Source organism: Fusarium sambucinum, chromosome II (assembly GCF_050947815.1).
Source record: "Fusarium sambucinum isolate potato_lamoka chromosome II, whole genome shotgun sequence".
Classification (NCBI taxonomy): Eukaryota; Fungi; Ascomycota; class Sordariomycetes; order Hypocreales; family Nectriaceae; genus Fusarium; species Fusarium sambucinum.
The window spans coordinates 6,080,951-6,106,520 of record NC_139293.1 but is presented as its reverse complement, the minus strand read 5'-3'; the positions used below and the strand labels follow the sequence as shown (position 1 = coordinate 6,106,520).

Genomic DNA, 25,570 nt, shown 5'->3' with positions numbered 1-25,570 from the left:
GTTAGGATCAAAAGACGGGAATAAAATAGTTCAGTTGCACGTTACGAATACTTTGTTCTAAATTATTTCCCGATAATCAAGACTAGGTACCTATTTTTCTAATGAGATGAACCACCAACATTAAAAGCCAGTCTTTCTGAAATATGGTATTTCTCAAAAGTTACGATTCAGCCAATCATTGATGAGTCTGAATTAGCAACATGTGAATGCCACGAGATCCTACCCCGAGTTCCTAATCACGCGATTAACTTTTATTGGAGATGGTCGCGAGCGGGCTGAAGCAATCGACAACCAACCTGAGACAGCGGGGGTGAGCTCGCGTGCCTCGGGGAAGCAACGTTCAGACAGATCATGGCGTCGTCAATGATACATGGGAGACCAACCTAGGTTTATGCATTCGTTACCGCCGTTTATCCATCCCTCCATCCGTACCTACCAGACTAGTAGTCTACAAGCAACAGCACAGCCTCATACAAAGATTCCTAGGTAGATATGTATATGCACCTGGCAGACAGTAAGCGATATACATTCACAACTGTCGGTCACGGTCAATGAGTTGTTTTCTTGCATGTATATGCCGCCTCTGTTAGGTATGAAGGAGGCCTCTCTAAGTTGATTATGGACTGTCCTAAAGAAGTCAGGTTGCACTAATTTGATCGTGAGTCCGTTGGTCCGCTATACGCTTCTCTCCTCTCTCTTTGTCTGAATACCACTGCCTACAGTACTTGCTTAGGTAGTCTTTCTCCCACGTTTTCTTGGCCTACCTCATTTCAACTTTGCCATTAAGGTTCTTACAGTGGTACATCCCCTGCGAGGTGAGGCTGGTAGTAGGGAAAGTCCTCAATTTGGCGCACTTTCCAGTCAAGTTCATTCCAGCCGCCGCCATACTCCCGTCCTCTCATCCAGTTGGTACCTTATCCCCCCACATCGTCCCGGCACTTTCTTCTTGCTCGAGACTCTTTTCCCGCATGCCCTTCTGATCTTTTGTCCCGAATATTCGACCCTCTTCAATCTCCTTTTCTTGATCAACAAGACTCCTCCTCGCCCACTAAGAGTCTCCAACTAGACCGCTCGTAGCTGAGTGCGGTATTTTGCACGAGGGATTTTCTGTTCTGGGTCAAATTGAGCAATTGCGACTGTCCATCGAAAACTGTCCTCCTCTTGGCGGTCATTTACTTGCATCTGGATCTCTCCTGAGGCTTACACTGCAGATCGACACATTGTCCCCTTTATTCACCATCAACTCTGTTCAACCTAAATCCGTCGCCATGAATCTTCAATAACCGCTTCTGTTGTCCCCTCCTCTCTTCACTCTTCTCACCTTGCTTGCCATCCTGACTCCAACCTTGTCACATTCCGCCACTCACCTGACTCTCATCTGCGTCGCCAAATCTTTCGACACGCCCTGACACCCTCCCTACTTTGTGCAATTCGCAGAAGCATATTTGGATTGCAAGATAGGCCTGCTAAGCCTCAATTTCGGCCAGCTAGTTTGTCGGATAACGCAGGCGCCATATTCTGGTTACTCTCACGCTTGAAAACGAACTGCTACTATATCTATTCTCTTGACCAACATACCGCAGCTATCCACCATGGGTCATACTTCAGACTCGGAACCCGCGAAACGAAAGCGTGACGTCGATGATGCTGGTGGTCCAGGACGTGCTCCTACATCTCTTCAAGGTATGTTCAGTACAGTGGCAGCCATCTAGCGCTGTACCGTGTTGTGTCGCCTCAAATCCTGAGACGTCCATTCGTAGCATCGCGCATAAGACATATTGTGTGTCTTTGCGTTTTCCACATTGCTCAACGCATGTTGTCGCCCCGAGGCGCGCGCAAAAAGACAAGCGCTTTGAATTAGCAGCCTTCTCCAGACGCAGCATCTAGTCTGACTCCTCCAGGAGCGCATATGCTTGTTGCTTTTGTATCTGACTTTTCTGTCTCGGTGGTCTGGCACAGCTTGTTCGCTTTGAGGATATGCTAACCTGACATCCAAGGCGTTCCCGGCTACATCCATTATCTCTCAAGATCAAATGCCTCTCACTTGAGCCTCGTTCAGGGCGATGCCGACACCTTTGCCGACATCATTGGCCTCATCGGCGAATACGAGAGTAAGAATCTGACATGTTCCATGAAATCAACATGGGAGACCATTAGCTAACACCCATCCTCAGATGTCCTAGATAGACATGAAAGTCTTGCAGCAAGTCTTGGAGCCAAACTCACTGGTCCGCGACTTTTAAGGGGCATCGAGAAGTTTTTCGATGGTCCCATCAAGACAACACCGCTCCAGCCATTCTCCAACCCCATAAGCTGGCTTGACGTTGTCAGTTTCGCTAGATCGAATCCCAAGGACTTCAATCTCGTTCAGAAGCCAGACGGCTCCCGATGCTGCCAGTTTATTCTCAAAGGTTCACAGGTTGAGATTCTGGAAGATGACTGGCGCTTGGTGTGGTCTGGTGCATTGGATCGGTTTCCCCTCGATCACCCTCTCGAGGAGGACGAGACAGCAGAGTTGGCGACTTTGGATATTCTAGAACAAAGAACGTCCATCCTTTACAAGAAAGCTGACGAAGTAGCGGCAAGGGCCCGCATACTCAACCATCGCCTCGGTCAACGAAAGCAAGATATTCGCCGGCGTCGTAGCACGCAAGACCCATCGGCGTCGCGATATCAGTCAGCGAACAATACAGCGAGTAACGCTTCCCAACGGACAGCCACTACTTTCAGTGCTGGGTACGATTTGCATGCAGATTTGTTGCAGCAGTTCCTTACAGCTTCAGCGTCACCACCCCCATCACGGTCAGCATCAGTTACAGGAATGCCTATAACTGCACTAGGTCAGCCATCACCATCTCACAGCACAGCTCAGTCTCAAACACATGGGTCACGATATGGCCATGCCGTGGAAACGATAGTGCAACCTGCAATCGATAGTCGCGAGGCGGCTTTCCGACCCTTGATCGCACAAAGAACTGAGCAGCTAGGTAAGGGGGATGTCATTACACCACCCTGTGATCGGTGTCGAAGATTACGGGTAGAGTGTGTCAAGCACCTGACGGCATGTTCAGGATGTACTAAGAAGCATGCTAAGTGTAGCTGGAAGACAGTCACAGACGAAGAGGTTCGACAGCTCAAAAGAGAGATGGGACTTAGGGATGAGATGGATGTTGATGGACAATCCGACACTGGACCGAGTACCGAGACACTGGATCCTAAGGATGGGCTTTCCAATCGAGTTGGAGATCGGCAAGACGCCGCCAAGACTCCAGGAGAAAGAACACCGGGGACATACGGGACAGATGAAGGGTCAAGGCCGCCCAGTAGGGACAACGCACATCTACCTAGCACAATGGAGCCCTCGACCGCATCAATGCATCGCTTCGACCTGAGTGCTGAACGACATCGACTCCCATTCGGGATGAGCCAAACAGCTAGATCGGACCATAGCAATCACTCGGTCGAAACCCTGCAAACCGGGACGAGCGCTGCAGGCATGACAAGTTCGCTGACGATAGCCTCGAATAGTACGTACAGAAGTGGTGATGGTTCGTTAAATCCGTCACCCAGCTGATACCGTCTAGTTAGAATAACCCCTTTGGCGTTTTATGCATAAACGAAGAGGAAGTCCTACCTAGCGAGGGCAGGAGCGCGGTAGGGGCCATGTACCGGGAAGTGGTAATATGTGACGAACACAATGAATATAAAGCTATGTCAAACATATATGCTGTTTGACTTATACTCCGTCTTGTTCTGGGTTGAAGATACACTGCAACACGAGACTCTGATATCGGCGTGGACTCATAGGTTGATACCGAATCTTTATGCCCCACAATTAAGGCAGAACGAAAGTATACTCCATAGACCCGCCACAGCGCCACTTTACAGACTGAGGCGCGTCCAGTAGTATGTAGTCATAGAAAAAAAGTTTTGGTCGTCGCTCGTTTACCTGCGGGAGGCGATTGACTGGACTTGATCCTACCGACCGCTTCGCTGATTCATGAAAAGATTCTCCATCTTTTTTTTTTCGATCAATAAAGAGAGGCAGAGCATTCCTTCTCTTTATCCCTGAGGATACACCCTCCTCCTACGCCCAATCGATGCTTTCGTCTTATATGCTCTTTTATTAAACGACAGACGAGCTGCCCTAGGCTTGGTACAACAGCCGGTGTTCCCGCGTAGAGACGACTAGTAGCGACTTGAAAACAAGGAAAGCCGATAGAACAATCACTGTCCAGGGTCTGAAACTTCTTACTGTTTTGGGACCAAATTACTTCTTACCATGTCGCATCACCAAACTTCATCGCCAATCATGACTAGTGACGACGAGAAACCCTTCAACCATACGCATTCGCCAATCGATCACTCAGCACTCATTCAGTCACGGGAGACTGGCGATGTCCTTCCCGATGATACGCCTATTCAGGGCAACGTCAAGGCGTTGCCCTTTGCCAAATCCTGGGTGCACATGTTCGCTGGAGGGTACGTAAAAGTTCTCTTCGTTACTACGGGACTTACCATGTAGCTCGCTCGCCGCGAGATTGACTCATGGAGAACTGTAAGACTGACTTTATGGTGACCTCTAGTGTTGGAGGAATGACTGCTGCTGCGATAACAGCTCCTCTCGATGTGCTTAAAACCCGATTACAATCCGATTTCTACCAAGCCCAGATTCGAGCCCAACGCGAAGCTCAGGTTCAGACTCTTGGGCGACTTAATCCCGCTCGAAGCGCACTCTATCATCTCAACGACACCCTTCAGATTCTCAGCTCCGTGTACAAGAATGAGGGTTGGCGAGCACTCTTCAAGGGACTCGGCCCCACCACTGTCGGAGTTGTACCTGCTCGGTCCATCAACTTCTATGTATACGGTAACGGAAAGCGTCTGATCTCGGAACATTTCAACAATGGTGTAGAAGCTCCCTGGGTTCATCTATCGTCAGGTGTAGCCGCTGGTGTTATTACCTCGACGGCTACAAACCCTATCTGGATGATCAAGACTCGTCTGCAGCTGGACAAGAACGTGGCAGCCGGCGGTACCCAAATGCGCAAGTATCGCAATAGCTACGACTGTATACGCCAGATTCTCCGCGACGAAGGCATTCGAAGTCTTTACCGTGGCATGAGCGCTAGCTACCTTGGTGTTGTTGAATCCACGATGCAATGGATGCTGTACGAACAGATGAAGGTCGCCTTGGCCCGTAGACATAACGAGATCGTCCGCAGCGGCCGTGAAAAGACTTGGTGGGACAAGACGGTGGACTGGACTGGAAAAGGTTTTGCTGCTGGAAGCGCCAAACTAGTTGCTGCTGTTATCGCTTATCCCCATGAGGTACGCCATTGACGTGAAATATTTGTGTCTTGGGACATGCTGACAAGAATACAATAGGTTGCCCGAACGCGATTGCGACAGGCACCTATGGAGAACGGTTTGCCCAAGTATACCGGCCTAGTCCAATGCTTCAAGCTCGTCTGGGTCGAAGAGGGCTTGATGGGCCTTTATGGAGGCCTGACTCCTCACCTAATGCGAACGGTACCTAGCGCCGCCATCATGTTCGCTATGTATGAAGGTATTCTTCGGTTGTTTCACACGCCTGCATAGGGCGTTGAATGGGTGAGAGAGTAGTTGATCAGATGAGGCAAAGACCAACAATGTGGAGCGTCCGTGCCGGACTCCACTCCGGGTCTCACCTGATAACTTGTAACAATATCTGCCACGGGTTCTTATGAAGCTTCGCATGCTTCATAAAACACCACTGACGACTGTGTCATGTACAATATCTGGGATCTTAGACAGGGGCTGGGGCATGAAGAGACTACGAAAAACCAACAAAAGGGGTGACGGCGTGAAAGGGACGTCTTTTGCTTTCGGCGTTTGGCGAGTGGCTGGTTTGGTAGAAGGGAATCAAGAAATCACATACTCATACGAAATTATGTATAATAGGAGGCAGGCACACGTACATTCTCATGATATCACCACACATCGCATGTACCATATTACGGATGTTTTATTCAGGAAATGACCAACTCATGTATCTCACGACGAAATAAAGCAATGGCTTGGTGCCAAATTGTATCATTTATTGAGGTCCATGTCTATGTTAGGTTCAGGCGCTTATGTCCTTCATTCAAGCTGTTACTAGCTATGATTATACTGAGCAAAATATGTGGATATAAGACAGTCAGTCTATCAAGTAATTGTCATGTGCCCCATACGACAACCAAAGAAAACAAAAACTGCATTGTAGGAAATGTGCAACATGAACTGAAACGAACGGTCTTAAACAGATTGAATGCAACGACTGGACCAGAATTTGCTTTTTCGCCCTTGCAAGAATAAGAGACACCAGTATGTACATGAAAAGGAATGCGATTCCATGCGATTCCTCCCCCATCATCTCATTGATTGGTTTACTTCTGTTATCAGGGCGAGAGCATATTGTTGAGGAGTGAGTCTCGTTGGGTAAAAGCTGGATTTCGCTTGCGAAGTTTTCGAGGGTGACGCGGAGTTGAAACCGGAGATGGGGAGCGAGAACAAGAAGATGACTTGGCTTTGAATGGCCAGATTAGACGGAGGCGTCACCAAGCGTTGCGGTCCCAGTTGGGGTCTGCGAAGGTGTCAATCGGGGCATCATGATGGCAAAGATGGATTTAGCGACAAACTCACCTTGGACAAAGGCGGCCAGAACCTTGCTCCCTGTCTGCAGCAGGGGATGACCAACAACGATCTTGAGGAACTTCTCAAGGCCTGCGCGACGACCCTCGATGACGTCGTCGCTAAAGCGGTTGGTGAAGACCTTGCCAGGCAGGGGTGGAATGGTTACTCGGGCGCTCTCGCGCTCGAGGATGTCGCGGAAGTACTCAAAGTCAGAGTAGCGACGACGGACGCTGCTCTGGCGCAGCTTGAACGCCGGTATGTTTGTGCGGCAGAGAATTTCATAATCTGTATACATGTGGCGGCCCATGCCGTGCGTTCTTGGGTTGCGGACCTATATAGCGCGCTTTGTAAGCCTTTCTGTATGTATGTGTGTATATGGCTCTCTGGGTCTGGTGGCAGAGCGCAGAGAGGGAGGCTGAAGAAATGCGCACCTCAATCTCTAGGAAGTTCTCAGGAGGTCCGTAGATTTCGTCAAAGCTTTGTTGGCGCGTATCGGGCATAGATTGTAGAATTGGTCGGTGGAATTGCGAGCCTGGCGCATCGAGGCCGGAGTTGTCCTGATCGGACGCCATAGTGGCAGGGTTGCAGAGGTGAGCTTAAACTATGAAGTGTTATATATATGGGCGATCAAGAGCGTTAGAGTCAAAGGTTGACAGCAGGCGCAATGGGAGTAAAGAGAGGCTCGTGGTATGTTTTGTAAAGTGGAGGTCGAGGTGAGGTATGATGTTCGGGCTGTCATGTCGCATGAGGTTGGCTGGAGTTGGAGGTGGGGGAAAAGAGGGCGGGGTACTTGTGTCAAAGGCATAGGATCCAGCTTTCCATATGTACCTACCTCTTCCTCGCGTGCTTCCTTTTTATTTGTTTTTATTTTGTTCAGGTTGGTAGGTAGTGTTACAACTAACGAAAACAAAATCCAAACCTGTTTCGGCTCCTCCGGCGTCCGTCAATATTCATTGCTTTGTGTAACCATGAGGAAATACGACATTACATTGTTAAAGTGCGATGAATAAAAATGTCGAACTTGTTCAACTGAGACATTACTGTATGTGTACCATTTGGCCAGCATCTAAATTTAGGCCCATTTTGTTTAGATCGGCAAGTTTTATCTTTTGCGTCTGCGAAACGTTGTAAGTGATATGGTGTGCATGCTCCAGACACTGATGAATGATTCTATATTTAATTAGGATCTAGCTCTTATCATGTATGAAGCGGCAGACTTAAACAATCTCTATTATTAATATTTCCCAGTCCATACTGGTCCAATAACGTGTTGCGTCAGAATATTGAAGACGTGCTACACATTTCTAGTCGTTGCTGAAATATTAGCCATACGCCTACTCAGCGATGTGGCACACATGGCGCATACGGTTTAGAGTTAATTCTCATCCACCTTCGAGCGATGAGTCCGTTTGGGGGTTCCCACAAGGATATCCCAAGTGTCATGCAAAATTGAGCTGAATCAAACAAGTTAAGCCCGTATAATCGTCAAAACGCCATGCTCCAAATGGGCCTCACCTTGAGCCTGAACCTACAACGCCTATCGCGACATGCATTGTTATACATGGCCCATGTACAAGACCGACGTAATCCGACACTTGGCTTGCGGGTTACCCGGTGTCTTTTCTTCATTATCTCCGTATCGGCAATCTGTCCAACTACCAAATACTTCACTTCTTGTCGGCGAACTTTTGATGAATGGCGCGGATCTGCTCCTCGACGTTAACGTTTTGCATATGGCCCAACTGTGCTTGGCTCTTAGCGTCCATGGCACCATCGTAGCTGTGAATAGCAGCCTTCTTTCTACGCGCCAGCTCGTCCTCGGAAATTGCCTGTCCGGTCACGGGGTCGAAGACGTCGCTGCGTTGGCTAGCAAGACGCTTCAGATTGTTTGCAACGTCAACATGGGAAATGTTGGTCGAGGCATAGCGCGAGTCTGCCTTGGCCTTTTGCTCCTTCCAACTGGGGTCGAGGAGTTCAACTATGAAAAGATTAGCATACTGGTCATGCTGGCGGGGCTGGTAAACATACTTCGCATATGTGCCTCGAGCTCGTTCATGGGGATTTGCTGCTTGCAGTTGGGGCAAAGAGCCATCTGGGCACCTTGTCTGTTAGCAGCCTTTTGTGCTGCGCGTGGCACGTAGTTCTCCTTGATCTTCATAGGAGGAGCACCACCACGTGCTTCGGCAGTAGCGTGCTGCTTGCGTGCTTGCTGCTCTGCGCGCTCCTGGATACGTCGCTCTTCTTCCTCTTCCTGCGCAGATCGCTGTGTTTGTTGTGGATGATGAGCATAAGGCTGCATTGGTGGGGGCATCTGAGCCGGTTGGTAGGCTGGTTGCTGAGGAGCAATAGGGTAAGCACCAGGCTGGTTGGGATATGCGTTGTAACTAGTATCCTCGTCGGGCATAGCTTCCTCGATTCGAAAGCTGGCACTGATAGATGCGTTGTTACGATCTTCGAGCGATGCGTACTGGAGATCGGAAAGATTCGTTGGAGGGGGGAGGTTGGCATGGTCATCGGCCTCGTTAAAAGTAATGGTTTCAACGACGACAAAGTCGCTCCAATCGATTTGAGCGAATTCTTCTTTCTGTTTTTCTTCCTCCTCCTCTTTCTTTTGGCGTTCGGACTCGACAAACTTGGCATATTCCGCTCGTTGCCTGGCGCGGTTAAGAACAAGGAACTTATCCTTGATATTGGCTTCAAGCTCTCTTACACGCTCTTCTTGAAGCTTTCCACCTTCTCCACTCAAACCACTCGCGCGCAAAAGGGTTGTGTACTGATCAACGATATGCTGGAAAAAGTTGTGGAGAGTATGGTTAGGAATAAGGAATGAAAACTGCGGGTTGCCAGCCTCTCGCTGAGCCAGCTGTGTCATGAATTGCCGCCCGTTTTTAGCAACAAATAAGGCTGCAAGTTGGATTACGTCCAGATCCTTTCGGGCGATGCGAGGCGTTCGCGCAGAGAAGTAAAAATCGATGGGCTTCGGGGGTCCCTGGGGCTTGAGAGGTTCGGCGGCAGGTTCATTCGCGCGGCCAGCAGCGATTGCCGTACCACGTCCACTCCTCACTTCATCAAGTCGCCATTGATAGAAGGGATGGTAGGCATCGGAAGGGTTGAGAAAGCTAAACTTTGGGTTGGAGCGCTCCTTGTCGCGAATACGATCCTCGAAGACAGCGCCATTGCGCGCTACGTAGCCGGCAGTTTTCTCAAGGACATTTCGAATTTCGCGAGGAGGGAGGACAACACCAGCCGGGGGCTTAATATCGTCGAGAATGGATGCAGCGGCATCGCCGTTGGTTATTACGGCTGCCATTGTGAGGAGAATCGAAGGACGCGCTTAAAGGCTGATGGAGATGCTACTCAGAAAGCGAGTTGGGAAATTTCGAAGTGCTCTATCTAGCATGTACCAAGGTACCACCTACCTAGCGACGCGAAGCTGTTGAACGGATGATTATTGTTCCGCGATTTTCGCTGAGGTACTCTTAATCAGCTATTAACCTAACCTCAGGGTATCAGAAAAATTGATCGCTGGAATCATAAGAGACGAAAATAGTAAGACGCTTTATGCTTCTCAGAGTATAGTTGTTAAACTACTTATTTTTACACCCTCAGACTTAGGAGGCTATTTTTTCTGCTACCCAGTAGCCTAATAGAGGACTAACTTTCTTTAGGTATTGTAGGAAGAATTATTAAAAATCCACTTTCTAGCTATCGCACTGCATATGCTCTGGTAACAATGAAATCCTTATGACAAGATATCCATGGTCACCCAAGATCTGATCCCGACATCTTGGAGTACTTCCATACCTGCCCATCCTGGGCACGGAGTAATGAAACAGAAGCTGTTGTACGCACAGCTAGATACCTAGCCTACTAGCTTATGTACATATTTCTATATATTCTAAGCTTTCTTGTAAGGTGAAAGACTGCTTAAGTAGGAGGTATATATAAGCCCCGACGTTTCGATCTATTGTCAAAGCTACTAGGTAGAGGTACATGTTGGTTGGCAATCGTATTATGTTGATTGGCCATACGTTGCCTCATCCAGTATGTACAGCTTGCAAGGTGATCAATAAGTTCTGTAGATGGCAATGTCAGCTCAAAGTTCTTGTATCGGTCAGATTACTATGTTGAGTTTGTTGGTGAATACGTCCCAATTGCACCATGACCAACGGAACATTGTTTTCATATCGTACATATACATTCATATTACGCTATGGAGAATGGTATATCTGCGCACAATTTCGCAGCCGATTTGTTGGCTTTGTCGTGTGACTTGAGATTGCTTCCACAGACTTTGCCCCTATCAAACTAGAATATGGATACCCCGCAATCGCTTCCACCTTAATCCAAAATACACTAAATGGTACTGTATGTTATCAATTATCACGGAGCAATCGCCGTTTTCCCCGACCAACATCCTAACTAGGCTGGCATAGTATCTTCAACACGCTTTCGGTATTCGGCATTCCAAACCGCTATTGCTAGACTTGCTTAGGGGTCTTATCAACAGCCTCACTAGGAACAAAGCTTGTACAAGTACACATTGACCCCAGGGGACAAAACACCGCAAAACTGGAGTGGGCTTTTGATGGAAAGCTCTTCCGTCGATACAACTGTCGAAGAAACCCCGCCTTTCTTCTATGACACTCCGGGAGAACTACTCAGTGTGGCCAAATTATATACAAGTCTGTTCTATGGAGCTGCCAGCATGGAGGGCATCAGCTCTCGAGGCCGCTTCTCAATCCTTATTTGACGAGAGTTCCACTCGTTCTGAAGATGCCAGTGTGTTATTGGTCTTACTGTCATTCTTTTCTCCCTGCGAAAAAATCCCGTTGATCCTTTTCGTACGCGGTTCAACATCGAGGAAACGCTGGACAGTCGAAGGCAATATTGAGTTTGCTGATGCGACCAGGGTCGGGCTGGTCTCGGAGTTGGTGGACCTATTATCAGATGCTCAACGACTTACACAGGCTTTTGATGAGCTGTGCCGGTCTGCGGCAGTCCTCGAATACCCCAATGAGACATACCATTTGAATGAGGATATGTCAGCACGGGTTCATCGAAGCCTGGCGCCAGATACTTTACCCTTCTGGCGACAGCAGGCACTAATCGTGGCGTACAGGGCAATACCTTGGAAGTATATCGAGTTTCCGTGAGTCCAGAACCGACAACCGTCGAGCTCGAACCACTGACATTACAAAAGAGACCCTGTAATCAGATCGTTCCTGCCACATTTGCACCATGTTGCAGAGGCGTTCCAAGACTGCTTTGACGAGCTACCTAGGGCGACCAGGACCGACTTTATGCTTACACTGATCGAGGCTTTCCGGTTCCCAGATATGGCCTGGAAGTACTTTGCCATTGGCCAGGCTGAATTGGCTGCTGGTCGATTGAAAGACACACACCTTCGCCTTTGCATCGGCCAGACCAAGGCAGTGCTGGGACGCCTCAGTGGAAACATGGACGAGGCCGTCAGTAGTCTTAAAGACATTATGTCAAATGACTCGGCTGCCGCTGCAAGTAAGCGAGTACGATGCGAGGTCGGCGTTGCAACCATTCAACGTTCTTTAAATTGTATTCAAGTTGCGGATCTTTCAACAGCACAGGAACTACTGGAGGACTGGGATCCCTATGACGCAGAGCCATCTCTCTTGGAGAAGATTCTTAGCTTTCGCAGATTTTCGTTGCTGGGACGAGTCATGCGCCTGCAGGGCAACTTCGGCAAGGCATTGGAACTTCTCAAAACAGCACATCAGGCGTCGCAGATACCAAGCGAACTCGTTTTCGATGAGGATCTCCGCGATCTCACGTGTGACCTGGCTGACACTTTACGAGAACTCAACGAACCCGTGGCTGGTGAGGGATATCTTCGTACAGAGATCATACGGCGTACCGAGAGGCCAGACCCATTGCCTGGTAAATCGCTTCTGGAATTGGCTATAGCCGAGGCTCTTTTTGCTCAGGAACGCTATGGGGAGGCGAAAGAGATATGCGTCGACATTGAGTCACGAGTGAGTCTTCTCAAATACGAGAGGTTGCGCGTAAATGTCATATTGGCAAAGCTTTCACATATCCAATCGGAATTCGATGTGGCTCTGTCGCGATGGAGCGAAGCGATGCAGGCATTGCAGGAGTTTTCCCTGGTAGATGGACAGGTACAGAACATTATCTCTGCGTCAATGGCCGATGTTTTGGATGCCCAAGGTCACAACTGGCTGACGAAAGAATCTCCTCGAAAGGCTTCGCTGACAGAATTGGCAAAGCCAGAGGGTGTGCCACATTGGATTGCTGGTTTCCGGCAATGGGCAGAATACCTCCAGTCCAAAGGCACCGGATAACCTGTAGTTGTCAATGGTTGGATTTAATAAAACATAGGAGAATCTACGTTGGTAGCGAACTTGTTATAAAGGTGGAATTTAGATACCCAGAATCGAGCCAATTGATCATGTTAACGGCAATACGCATCAGCAAAAATGTTTCGAGTGAATGTCCATGCTCGGCCACTAAGATGTGGTCTAGAACGCGCGTTTCAAGTAACTTGGTGATCCATTCATGGATTAGAAAAGGGGTCAAGTTGATGGTGCTGTATTTCTGAGCGTTAGCTTATAAGTAGGTTGTCTGAAACCGGTGCCACAGCCGAGAACCCCCTTTGTGGCTACAGCTATAGATAGCCACACTTGGTTGAAGATATTTAGAAAGGAAATTATCAAGCAACTGAAAAGCCAATCAATTGATGGCAGAGGATGTCCAAGACGGTTCCTAAAAACAAGCCCAATGTTGATCGATCATCAACATCAAACACGTTTTGTGAGAGCTGAAACCATCCAAACTGCTTTCATGGAAGAGCTATCACAGGCAATAATCAATATCGATAGACGGGCACCTACTGAAGCTCTGTTCTCGGGCTAGTGTGGCGGGGACGCCAGGGGATCTTCGCGGCCGGGGCCGGGTTTGATTCGCTGTAAGGGTCCCGTCTGGTCCAGCTTAGGGAGAGCTAGAGAGAGCCTCCACCGGGCTGACAGACAGCCCGACTAGACGTCCATGCTGGCAGTGGACAGGACAGGAACGAGCCGAAAAGGCCACTGTAGCTACAATTTTTGAGTGACACGCGCTTGCTTTTGCTTGTCCTCGTACCGCAACCATCCACCCCATCCCATCACGAATTCCATACCTCTGGTAGTAGGTTCTGTTGCAGTCTCAGCCCGCATAAGGTAATATTGGCTGCTATCCCCTGAAAGCTTCATCCCTCTTCTTTTCCCCTTCTCTTCTTTTCTTCTTTACTACCCCCCATCACAATTACCTTCCCTCACTCAGGCTTGTTGCATCGTCTACCGATACTGATATAATCGGCGGTCCGCAGTTCAGCTTTTGGGTCATTTTCCCTTCTCCTTTCTCTTCCGTTTCCATTCTTTCCTTCCCTTTAACGCTCCAGACATCGATGAGGTATCTTTAAATCCTCCGACGGTTCGTATCCTAGCTTTTCTTCATCGACTCTCGTTACATCGAACCAGCGAATTGGAACCCTCGTGATCGAATCGACTCGACTTTCTACATTGATACCCTACTGCCGCCATGGCTCGTACGAGGGGCAAAAGTCCCCAACCGCCAGTTAAGGCCGCGACGCCTGTGGCCGAGAAACAGCAGCCCATTGCAGCTCCTCAGCAGCAGCAACCCACTGCTGTCACCACTAAACCTAAGAACAAGTCTAAGAGCAAGGTTACCTCGTACCAATCTGAGGGCGTCGAGGACAACGATGTCTTTCTTCTCCCCGTTTCCGACTACTGGGTAGTACTCGCCCTCATGGTCCTTGCTACCGCCGTTCGTGTCTACAAGATTTATCAACCTACGAGCGTTGTCTTCGATGAAGTTCAGTGCGTCCCCAAGTCATCTGGAGCTTCATGGTCGCTTCAGTCCATATCATTCCTGCCAATGCGCTAACCTGTGGGTGTTTATCAACAGCTTCGGCGGTTTCGCTACCAAGTACATCAAGGGCAAGTTCTTTATGGATGTCCACCCTCCCCTAGCCAAGATGCTCATTGCTCTCACCGGATGGCTTGCTGGTTTCGACGGCAGCTTCGATTTTAAGGAGATTGGCAAGGACTATATTGAACCTGGCGTCCCCTACGTCGCCATGCGAATGTTTCCTGCTATCTGCGGTATACTTCTGATTCCTTGCATGTTCTTCACACTCAAAGCTGTTGGATGCCGCACTATGACTGCTGCTATGGGTGCGGGCCTGATTATCTTTGGTATGTACATGACTTCGTCTGTTGCAATAACTCGCATGGCTGATTACTGACTATGTGCAGAGAACGGCCTTCTTACTCAGGCTCGTCTGATTCTTCTTGATTCCCCTCTCGTCGCCGCGACCGCTTTCACAGTCCTTGCCTTTTCGTGCTTCACCAACCAGCACGAGCTTGGTCCTTCCAAGGCTTTCCAGCTGAGCTGGTGGTTCTGGCTTGTCCTTACAGGTCTCGGCCTGGGTATCACCGTGAGCATCAAGTGGGTTGGACTCTTCACTATTGCTTGGGTTGGCTCCCTCACTCTCATCCAGCTCTGGGTTCTTCTCGGCGACAACAAGAACGTGTCCATGGTAAGCACTTCCGGCCTAATGGTGTTTCAAATCGTGACTAACATTCGCACAGCGTCTTTTTGGCAAACACTTCATGGCTCGAGTATTCTGTCTGATTATCATTCCTCTCACTTTCTACATGGCTATGTTCGCCATTCACTTCGTTTGTCTTCAGAATCCTGGAGATGGCGATGGCTTCATGAGCTCTGAGTTCCAGGCCACTCTCAACAACAAGCGAATGAAGGATGTCCCCGCCGATGTCATGATGGGTAGCCGTGTCACTATCCGCCATGTCAACACCCAGGGTGGTTACCTTCATTCTCACCCGCTTATGTACCCCACCGGCAGTAAGCAACAACAAATTACACTCTATCCTCACAAGGATGACAACAATGTTTGGCTTCTTGAGAACCAGACTCAACCCCTTGGAGTTGACGGCCAGCCCATCAACGGTACCAAGGCCTGGGATGCCCTTCCCGAGCCTGTCCACATCAAGGATGGTGCCGTTCTTCGTCTTTACCACAGCCCTACCCACCGCCGTCTGCATTCTCACGACGTTCGCGCCCCTATCACTGAGGCTGACTGGCAAAACGAAGTTTCCGCCTATGGTTATGAAGGATTTGAGGGTGATGCTAACGATCTCTTCCGAGTCGAGATTGTCAAGAAGAAGACTCGGGGTGCTGTTGCCAAGGAGCGTCTCCGAACCATTGAGAGCAAGTTTCGCCTTGTTCACGTCATGACTGGCTGCGTCCTATTCTCTCACAAGGTCAAGCTTCCTGATTGGGCTTCAGAGCAGCAGGAAGTTACTTGCGCCCGTGGCGGCACTCTTCCTAACAGTTTGTGGTATATTGAGGGCAACAGTCACCCTCAACTGCAGGATGATGTTGAGAAGGTCAACTACCGAAACCCTGGTTTCTTTGGCAAGTTCTGGGAGCTTCAGAAGGTCATGTGGCGAACTAACGCTGGTCTCACTGATTCCCACGCATGGGATTCCCGCCCTGAGTCCTGGCCTATCCTCCGCCGCGGTATCAATTTCTGGGGTCGCCAACACACTCAGGTTTACCTCCTTGGCAACCCCATCATCTGGTGGTCTTCCAGCGTCGCTGTTGCCATCTGGATTGTCTTCAAGGCCATTGCCGTCCTCCGCTGGCAACGCAGTTGCAACGACTACGCCAATACTACTTTCAAGCGTTTTGATTATGAAATTGGTACTTCGGTTCTTGGCTGGGCTTTGCATTACTTCCCTTTCTACTTGATGAAGCGTCAACTATTCCTCCATCACTACTTCCCCGCGCTATACTTCGCTGTCATCGCTCTGTGCCAACTCTTTGACTACGCCACTGCTCGTGTCCCCGGTGTTGGTGCTCGCGAGATATCTGTCATCAACCGCATTGCCACTGTCTCATTCCTTGTTCTGTCGGCTGCCGTCTTCACTCTTTATTCTCCTCTTGCCTATGGCAGCCCTTGGACTAAGGCTGACTGCAAGCGAGTCAAGCTTTTTACCACCTGGGATTTTGACTGTAACACTTTTTACGACAGCGTGAGTTAAACATTATCTTAGCATGTATCGAATATCAACTGACATGATGAATAGTACGATAAGTACAGCGAAATCCCGTCAATCAGCTCATCTGTGGTCCCAACAACCCCAGCAGCCAAGAAGGAAGAGCTCAAGAATGAGGTTCCTGTTGTTCAGCAGCAGGGGGGAGCTGTCATTTCTGGAGCCCCTCCCGCTCCTGACCAGCATGTAGAGCATCGTGTTGTAGCTAAGGAGGAAAAGGTTGAGTATCGTGACCAGGATGGCAACCTTCTTGACCCCGAGGAGGTGAAGGCCCTCGAGGGCAAAGTTGAGTTCAAGACCAAGTATGAAACAAAGACGCGTGTTGTTGATGAGCAGGGCAACGAAGTTCAGGAGCCCGCCGAGGGTTGGGATCAAAACCTCGATACCGGTGTTGCCCCTCCTCACCCTGATGTTGAAGGCGTCGACAGCGAGACTGTCAAGGGCAATGTCGAAGATGCTGCCGCTCCTCAGGATGCTGCCGCCAGTAAGGATGGCGAGAAGGAGGCTGAGGAGGCAAAGGCCAAGCCTGCCAGCGAGAATCAACAGGACGCTACCGTCAATGATGAGCTTTAGGGGCTTTTCCTCATACATGTCCTGACTGACTGCAGGACTCGGCCAATAACATTTCTCACAGCCTCGCCACACCCTGTAACATCATGTACGCTATCACTTACGACTTATGGAGGACGGGAAGATTTCTCTGGTCTAATTCAAAAGGTTCAAATTCAGGATCAACATTTCGATCTTGAAATGGAAAACATACCAAAAAGAAGGGGAAGGGTTTAGACGAAACCAGAACCGGGACGTCGAGCTATGACGTATTCTCATTTGTTTACATGTGTCGAGAGTAATACTGTGGCGGTAAGATATTGGCAGTTGATGCACACACGAATCTCGTATAATACAATCTTTATGTTTAAGTTCGTTTTGCGTGCAAACATGTGATATGGATTCGTCGCTGTCACCTCTGAAGGAAGGAAAATTCAACGGATATCCGAGGTTGCTTGCACTATGCATTGCAGCATCAATCAGTAACGGGCACGGAATTGACGAGAACAATCAAACACTACTTAGTAAAGTCAAACGTCCTCATTTCTAACAACGTATTCATATTTCGGCGAAAGATAAAGTATCGTAAGGGTCAAATATTATAGTTGGTATCATATCTATTACTACTACAACTAATGGCATCGCCAGAGGGCATGTTTGACGGCCGAGAGTAATCTAATAAGTTGTAAGAGCGAGCGCATGCCTGCCTGCCTGCATTTTGCGTTGTTGTTGTTGTTTATTTTTGCTGCGCAAATCAGCAACCGATTCATAACGCTGATCAAAAGACAAAGAACAAATAAAATATGTCATCTCGAAAAAGAAAAAACCCGTTGCCCAAATCGTTGCGCCGCTCCAAGTGAATGACGCATATTCCGTTAAACGCCAGTAATGAAATTCCGTCTTCAGCAGCCCATAAGCAGCCGACCAATTCCGACTTTCGTTCTTCCAGCCAAGTTCCGTACCGTATTCGTCCGATAAAGAAGCACAGGAGTAAGCGTTGAACCTCCCACTCCCTGAGTCCAATGACAACTTGCTCCAGCAATCTGTCAAGTAATGCTGCCAATAAGACGTGATCCAAAGAAGAAGAAAAAAGAGGAAATAATGCATCCAATCCTGAAGCCAAACTAGTATACATAGTAATACACAAAGCCCATTATATGTCTAGACTGTTAACGTCAAGGGGGTTTTCAAAGAATACTGCGCTGTTAATCCGTGGCTGGAATCGTGAGGGATAGTCGTTTTGTCTCCTCTGATCCGGAGGCACTTTTCACGTCAAGAGATTGGACGGAAGTGCGAACACTCCTTGCTCCATCGATCTGCATAGGAGGTGTATGTGGCTCTTCTATAGGCACAGCGTTACTCATATCGCTTAGTGTTCGCTCCATTGTCGTGGGTGGGGTTTGGAAACCAGGGACTTCGAGATGGTCTGACCTCACACTGCCCTCATCGCTGTTACGCGGACTTTTCTCCATATCAACAGAAAGGGGCGCTGGAATGCTTGGAATGACACCTCCTCCAATGCGAGACCAAAACATCTGCTCTCTGAGCCGAACGCTCTCCTCCCAGGCAGCCTTTTCATGGTCCTCGTTGTCTGCTCGCCAATGACCATCCTTGATCATACGTAAAAAGCCCAAGAAATCGCAGGTTGAACGCACACGGTTAAGGCAATACTTGCAAAGAGGATGTCTTTGAGCGGAGTCGGTCTCACTGGTTCGAAATCGATGGTTGCGAAGATATTCTGGGCCTTTGCGGGAGTCACCGCACAGTGAACAAGGGTAAAATTGTGGCTTCGTCAGTGCGACTAGGGATCCAGTTGTTGGCACAGGTTCAACTACCAAAGTTCCGTCAGCAATAGAGGCGATGACAGATCGCCGAGCGAGCCAAGACAACCCTGGTGCCATGTCCAGACGGAGTGTAGGCTCGATATCCTCTGCCAGAACGCGTTTGTAGAACTTTGTTTCCCTTAAACTAGGGAGAGGTGTAGCGGAGGCGTTCGAAGCAGCGCTGACAGTTGAGGCTGGAGTATTCGGCGACTGAGGTGCACTTCCGGGGCCAGGAATAGGAGTGCCGAGCGACGTAGTAGATGCGTTTGAGGGGTGGGCACTTGATATCGAACCACCGAGTCCAAAGCCAGTCAACGCATTCAATGCACCCACAGAGCCCGAGGATACACGGCTGCTGGCGCGGTTCCGGGAGATTCGGGTGAGGCTGACAAAGTCATCATAGGAAGCCAGATCGGTTCGCAAGATGGGCTGGATCAGATGGGAGAAGCTCGTTGGGTGGGCGGGTTCGACAATAGCGGCAGCACCCCATAATGAAGGTATTGGCTCTTCCGTAGAGGATCGGCGATCGTCCCGAGTGTCGGGTTTCGTTAACCCAGGGGAAGAGGGAGCAGTAGGGTTGGTGTGTTCCTCTCGTCCGGCAGCCATGTGTTCCATGACATGCTTGAGCTCTACAAGCTGCTCTTGTTGTGACTTAAGTATGCTTTCTGTATCCGCGAGCTGAGACTTGAGCTGGTCGTTCTTGCGTTGCAAGGCTTCATGATCAGCTTTTGCCTCCTCCTTAGCAGCTATAACCATCTTATTCGCTTCCTCGAACAATGCTGCAGTAAGATTTTCCAGTTCTTGCTCGATCTTCTTCTTTTCCATTTCCGTGTCAAGACGCTTTTGACGTTCCGCGGCTATCTTGGCCTGCCAAACCTTCTTTTCAGCCTCAACGGTATGTTTGCGAACCCACACGTCACCAGCCAACATTTCGCGTTGCGAGGCATTTTGTATTTCCAAATCGCGGATACGATCGCGCGCAGCATCAAGTTCGTGGCGGGCGGCGGATAAGGAGTCGTCTAGTATTGTTTGATGGTTGATTGCATTGATGAGTTTGTTGCTGAGGGTAGCGACTTCGTCATTGAGGTCAGGGTGATGGTTGGGAGTTGCAACACCACTGTCATCCGCAGGGCTTATGGCTCGACTTCGCGGATCGGGTATTGTGCTCATCTCGTCTCCAAAATCTACAGATGCACTTTTCACCCCAAGAGGTAGATGTGTTGAGGATGAGGATTTGATCGGCGTGTGGTCGGGAGTGAGCGACGGAGTTCGGGGATGATAGCTGGGGGCAGCTGCTATCGAGGAGAGAGATCTGAAGTGGCCTAATGATCGCCGGGATGCTGTCGATTTTGTTGCCAAAGGCTGACCCCAGCCGGCAGCGGCGGCGGACATTGGAATAAATCTACAGCGTGTAAGTTTCAAGCCAATGACAGCATATGGAAGTGGCCGAAGCTGGGCAATAGAGTTCGATTGAGTAGGTGTGCCACCGGAATAATGGGAGGTGTAGGTGGGATGTCCTGAGTCAATTCAAGCTGGGAAAGATGGTAACATACGAATCCATTGTGATCGGGCGCGTTGTGTCAGTTGGATAGGTACGTCTTGTGCTCTCGGCCCAGAGAGGCGTGACCTGACCTACTGTGACAGGTCGATATGAGACGACAAGTCAATGGGCAGACTTGTTGGAAAAGTCAAACTCTCGAGGGAAACTGGGGAGAGCAAACGTGGGAATGGAGAAGACGGATCTTCCGGGCCCGATAAGTGACGGCGAGCCAAATGGGAGATGGGAGACAAGAGATCCGAGCGACGGAGTGAGACCTTGTGCTTGAAATGAGCGAGCCACGTTCCACAGCCAAAGAGTAGCTGCGATCAGTCGATAGGTAGGGTCGAGAATTGAAATGCTGTGGCTTGTTCGGTTTGATTGGGCTTGGTATGGTATGGTTTGTTTAATTTTGCTTGACTTCTGTCGCCAGGCTCTGGCAGTAAATGTGTAATGAGAAGGAAGAGAGGAAGCGAAAGTAAGGTACGAATACGTGGGTATTGTACGGTACTGGGTCTGATTTGAACCAACCTGGACCTGTTACGGTACGGTGCGGTAGTAGGAGCAGCAGGTAGACGACAGGGTAGCACGGGCGACGGCGGTCCCTGGTTCTCCGCAAGCTTGTGAGATGGAGCTGAGTCCCAATCCGACAAAGTCGTGTCGTATCGTATCGGTCGCGGATCGTAATTGGGAAGTGGAGTCTTTCGGAAAGTCGTTTGACGATGTAATGATGTCGATGGCAACCTACTAACTCAACAGATAAACATTGAAGTTAAAGTGCCTACTTGTGCAAGTACCTTTAGTTATTAAGGCGTATATAGGTAGGTATGTACAAGAAGTCTTGTCAAGAATATATTTTCCGTCGGAAAGGACGGCTCATGAATTGTGCCTTCTGCTCGTCTCGTTCATTTTCGCCTCGTCTCACCTGTTCTTGTGCTCGACTTGATTAGGTAGTCTATTGGGTATTGGGCAGGCAGGAAAGAGGAGTGAGAGTACATCCGAGGCAAGTAACCCCCGCTGTGCAGGCCTCTAACACGTCAGTTGCCCAGTAGGGAAGGAGAAACACGACGTGGTCCAGACCTTGACTTGGCCAACCAGGCCATTAGCGTTGCCGCCTGCGCCACGGATCGTCTGCTGACGCCACGCTATCACATTGCAGGCGCTTGCTATCGAATTAATCCTTGTTGGGAAGAGTTATCGCTGATAGTTTGATCGGGCGGTACTTATACATCAAGTATTGGTATTACCAGACTAGACCAGATCAAAAGGGATGCGTCTTTACAGCGAGAGCCCGTGCGCTGCAGTAGCGATGGATTCGAGGCAGGGGCCGTTCTAACGCCCTATCCGGGGCTTGGTTCGATTCTATTTTCTTTGGCTATAGATAACCCAACAGTCGAAGAAAGGCGCATGTCCAGACTCTGAATTATCGCCGAGGCACCTACATACCGGTACCCACGTTCCAACACCAGCCCGGGTCTGGGCCAGCCTTCCCATATTGAAAACCCGAACTCCTGGGTTTCATCTACAAAAGTTTACCGCCATGGCTAAAAGTTACGAGCTCAAAGGGGAAAAGAGGCAGAAAGAGAAGGTTTCTTTGAGTCGTGATAGTTCGAGAGAACAGAAAAATGAAAATACGGGTATGCAGACAAATTAAACAGAAAGGAGTTGGTATGAGCTGAGACAGATGCAAGTTTGAGAAGTCTGCTGTTCTGTAGCAGTCATGGTTTATTGAAACATCGCTTAGTAGGCAATTGCTACTGCAGGTATCCGTAAAGTGCTGTCTTCCCCAATGGAGGAATAAATAAAGTGACCTAAAGTGGGCAGCTATGACGGGGCATTTGAGTCAATCAAGGATAAATGACGATTGACCAGGGTCTGGTTTTTTTTTTCTTTCGGTTTTTTTCCCTCCTCACTGGATGAACTTGGATGATGACTACCCGGTGACCCAGTTTTCAAAGCCACGCGCCAAGGGATAAAGCGTCAAGTCGAAATTGGAATTGTACATAGTAAAGGGAGATTCAGAGCGTCGTGACTCTTGACTAGACAGACTAGTCTATTCTTGAGTATCCGTAAAGTGAATCAAGCACTCATGATGAAATTGCTCTAGGGTAGGCTGCTGACCCTTGAATGAGCTTCAAGAGTGACAGGCATGAAGTATTTATTCAGGTCAGCTGGAATGCAATTGTCTCGACTTAACAGTAGATTACGGAATAGTTAGATACCATTACTATCATTTGTTAAACTGATGGCCTTCTCACCCCTGACTAGCAATCAATCAGCTATCTAGCTACTATGTACCTTGTTACCGTTCCACTGCAGCTCAACTATTACCTACTGCATACCATATTGTGTTTAGTGTTGACCAAGCAATATTGCGATGTAGTATCAGAAAATGTCGTGTTTCTTTACGACACTGCCGACACCCGCCTGTTTCTTCTGTATTCGTTTCAGGTAAACAAATATTGTCCACGTCAACCTATCAGGTAACGTTGGGTTAGTACATAGTTAGTAAAGGTAGGCATCTGTGCCCATCCAAGGTCCAAGTGCCTGGAAAGATTCAGGGTCCAAAGCATCCTATGACATCACAGCAAACATACCCAGCCCAAATTCAATTGGGGTGTTTTGGGCCAACGAGTGGTTGGCTTGTTTAATTAGTTGCCTATGGCCGACATTCCGAAGCTTGCCCTTGCTTAAAAAATCCAACAACTTGGCCTTTACTATAACCAGAATACGTACTAATAATTCAAAATGGCATGAACAAGCCAAGTCAAAACTGTGGGCCGGTTCTTGATATGGCCAGCCCACCATAGTTGCCAAAAACTCACCAGAAGCATTCAAGCATTTAAGACGCATACAAGACTCAATATCACCATGAATTGCCACAAAAGATTTGAGAGTGTTATCAAGCTACCTACCTAGTAGTTACCCATGTTAGCATAGACAAAATAAGGACAGCCACCACGTATATTTACACAATCATCTTAAACACCATCTAAACTCCCTACAGTTGTCATGTGTCCATGTATCTAGACTTTTAATTGACATATAGTGGGAAGTTACAGCTAAAGAATCAAGCAAAGAGCTTTCTAGACTCGCTAAGAGGAAACAGAAAAAGGTCTATGTTCCGTCATCCTCTCTTTCCTTTACATCATCTACGCAGTCCTGCCAGCTAATCCACTTCATGTAAGCGCACTCAAGACCCGCGATGATGACCATGCCACTTCCAAGACCAATCCAGAGGCCGTCAAGCTTCAGATTGGGACTTCCCAACTCGAGCCATATGGCGAATGGCACGGCGGCCACGTAGTTGACTGCCAGCACAACCCAGGCAGCAACAGACTGCTTCGCTAGGCCCCTCAACACACCATTGGTCCCGCAGATGATGGAGTCAATGATCTGGAAGCAGGCAACAGTGATCATGGATCCTACAGCAAGGTCCTTGACCGTAGAATCATCCGAGAACAAATCTGCAAGTGGTCGCCGCAGCAGGAATAGGAACGCGCCATCCAAGATACCGACACCGACAAAGACAATGGAATATAGGATCGCCGCCCGACGCGCTTCTTTTAGAGCTCCAGCCCCTACGAGATGGCCGAAGCGAGTGGTGACGGCGACGCTGATAGAGAAGGGCACGTGCCAAGTTACAATGGAGAGAGTGTTGAGAACGGTTTGAGCAGCGAGGTGAGGAGTATCGATATACGAAGTGCTGATCATGAGGATCTCAAAAGCAAGCCACTCAGCAAGATTAACGGCCGTGCTGGCAACAGAAAGACGGATCATAGCACCCCATTCATGTACTGCAAAGGCGGCACGGGCATCCCAACCACCCCAGCAACGATGAGATTTTTTGCCAATCAGGACAACGTAGAGCAGAAGCAGCGCGGGACGTAGGTTATTGGCGAGCGCTTGGCCAAACGCAGCACCATCGAGACCCATGTCGAGCTTGACGGCAAAGTACCAGCTCAGAAAGGCATTGACGGGAGCGCAAATGATAAGAACGACCATGCCTGGACCAAACTCGCCCTGCGCCTGCAGAAATCTCTTGCCCGCCTCGAAGAAAGCGTAACCGGGTAGTCCGACAAGACTGACGCGCAAGAACGATGCTGCTTTGAGGGCGAGGCTTCGCTGGGGGACGAGCAGCGGAAGGATCCAGTGAGAGCATAGCCAGATGGCACCGACAGGAATCATGACGATAGCCATCAATACCATCATACGCTGGATGTGCATTCCGACACCGGTATAGCGACCAGAACCGTACGCCTGAGCACACAGCGTGTCGAGTGCCGTGGCCATGCCCTCAAAGATAGTGAAGCCGATGATATTGATTGTTGTCAGCGCCAGACTAGATGCCGCGAGCTCCTCGGCACCTAGCCGGCCAGCAACGATGGTGGTGATAACGGTGAAGGAGTACTGAAGAAGATAGGTCGCAATCAGAGGAAGCGAATATTGACATAGAAGCTTCGCCTCAGCCAGCAGGCTGTGGACGTCTGTAAGCGATACTGACGTCTCAGCTTCGCTGACCTCTGATATCCGAGGGAGCAATGGCGATGTCTCGTCGTGTAACACGCCATTGTACTCTTGCTGCTGGCTCTCGCCTCGCCAACGTTCGCTCCGAGGCATTGGGTTGGTGGTTAAGATCGCAATGCCTACTCTGAAAGAGATGAGACAGCCTCAATCGGTATGGATCGAGTCCTAATGCAACGATCCACTCACTCGAGGGCGAATTGCATAGAGTAGAAAATGTCTAGAGAAAGAATTCTCGTGGCTAAGCGAGCCTTGGAGAGACGTCTCGACCCCGATCTCGGACCCCCACTGGACCAACAGTGGTGGGTGCTCCTCTCCGCTGGAGCGACAGATACGACTTCCATCCA

At 49.2% G+C, this 25,570-nt stretch overlaps 8 protein-coding genes across 8 annotated transcripts; 4 read left to right on the top strand and 4 right to left on the bottom strand.

The window, feature by feature from the left end:
- Positions 1 to 1,592: 1,592 nt before the first annotated feature.
- FSST1_008987 (uncharacterized protein) lies at positions 1,593 to 3,616 on the top strand (the record flags this gene model as incomplete). Its single annotated transcript, XM_083225922.1, has 3 exons — positions 1,593 to 1,683; positions 1,998 to 2,111; positions 2,175 to 3,574. The coding sequence occupies 3 exons, from the start codon at positions 1,593 to 1,595 to the stop codon at positions 3,572 to 3,574; spliced, it is 1,605 nt and encodes a 534-aa protein (XP_083084948.1).
- A 666-nt stretch (positions 3,617 to 4,282) lies between these two features.
- Positions 4,283 to 5,601, top strand: FSST1_008986 (mitochondrial carrier domain-containing protein; the record flags this gene model as incomplete). Its single annotated transcript, XM_083225920.1, has 3 exons — positions 4,283 to 4,482; positions 4,587 to 5,331; positions 5,389 to 5,601. 3 exons carry the CDS (start codon positions 4,283 to 4,285, stop codon positions 5,599 to 5,601), a joined length of 1,158 nt encoding a protein of 385 aa, XP_083084947.1.
- Positions 5,602 to 6,565: 964 nt separating this feature from the next.
- FSST1_008985 (Phox homologous domain-containing protein) lies at positions 6,566 to 7,229 on the bottom strand (the record flags this gene model as incomplete). Its single annotated transcript, XM_083223882.1, has 2 exons — positions 6,566 to 6,988; positions 7,089 to 7,229. The coding sequence occupies 2 exons, from the start codon at positions 7,227 to 7,229 to the stop codon at positions 6,566 to 6,568; spliced, it is 564 nt and encodes a 187-aa protein (XP_083084946.1).
- Positions 7,230 to 8,324: 1,095 nt separating this feature from the next.
- FSST1_008984 (Pre-mRNA splicing factor PRP21 like protein-domain-containing protein) lies at positions 8,325 to 9,967 on the bottom strand (the record flags this gene model as incomplete). Its single annotated transcript, XM_083225919.1, has 2 exons — positions 8,325 to 8,635; positions 8,686 to 9,967. 2 exons carry the CDS (start codon positions 9,965 to 9,967, stop codon positions 8,325 to 8,327), a joined length of 1,593 nt encoding a protein of 530 aa, XP_083084945.1.
- Positions 9,968 to 11,297: 1,330 nt separating this feature from the next.
- FSST1_008983 (uncharacterized protein) lies at positions 11,298 to 12,995 on the top strand (the record flags this gene model as incomplete). The annotated part of the gene is made up of 2 exons (XM_083225918.1): positions 11,298 to 11,809; positions 11,861 to 12,995. The coding sequence occupies 2 exons, from the start codon at positions 11,298 to 11,300 to the stop codon at positions 12,993 to 12,995; spliced, it is 1,647 nt and encodes a 548-aa protein (XP_083084944.1).
- A 1,234-nt stretch (positions 12,996 to 14,229) lies between these two features.
- Positions 14,230 to 17,363, top strand: FSST1_008982 (dolichyl-phosphate-mannose-protein mannosyltransferase PMT1; the record flags this gene model as incomplete). Its single annotated transcript, XM_083225917.1, has 5 exons — positions 14,230 to 14,528; positions 14,617 to 14,906; positions 14,967 to 15,250; positions 15,303 to 16,769; positions 16,824 to 17,363. The coding sequence occupies 5 exons, from the start codon at positions 14,230 to 14,232 to the stop codon at positions 17,361 to 17,363; spliced, it is 2,880 nt and encodes a 959-aa protein (XP_083084943.1).
- Positions 17,364 to 18,544: 1,181 nt separating this feature from the next.
- FSST1_008981 (uncharacterized protein) lies at positions 18,545 to 20,554 on the bottom strand (the record flags this gene model as incomplete). The annotated part of the gene is made up of 1 exon (XM_083225916.1): positions 18,545 to 20,554. The coding sequence occupies one exon, from the start codon at positions 20,552 to 20,554 to the stop codon at positions 18,545 to 18,547; it is 2,010 nt and encodes a 669-aa protein (XP_083084942.1).
- A 3,262-nt stretch (positions 20,555 to 23,816) lies between these two features.
- Positions 23,817 to 25,319, bottom strand: FSST1_008980 (mate-domain-containing protein; the record flags this gene model as incomplete). The annotated part of the gene is made up of 1 exon (XM_083225915.1): positions 23,817 to 25,319. One exon carries the CDS (start codon positions 25,317 to 25,319, stop codon positions 23,817 to 23,819), a length of 1,503 nt encoding a protein of 500 aa, XP_083084941.1.
- Between the last annotated feature and the right edge of the window lie 251 nt (positions 25,320 to 25,570).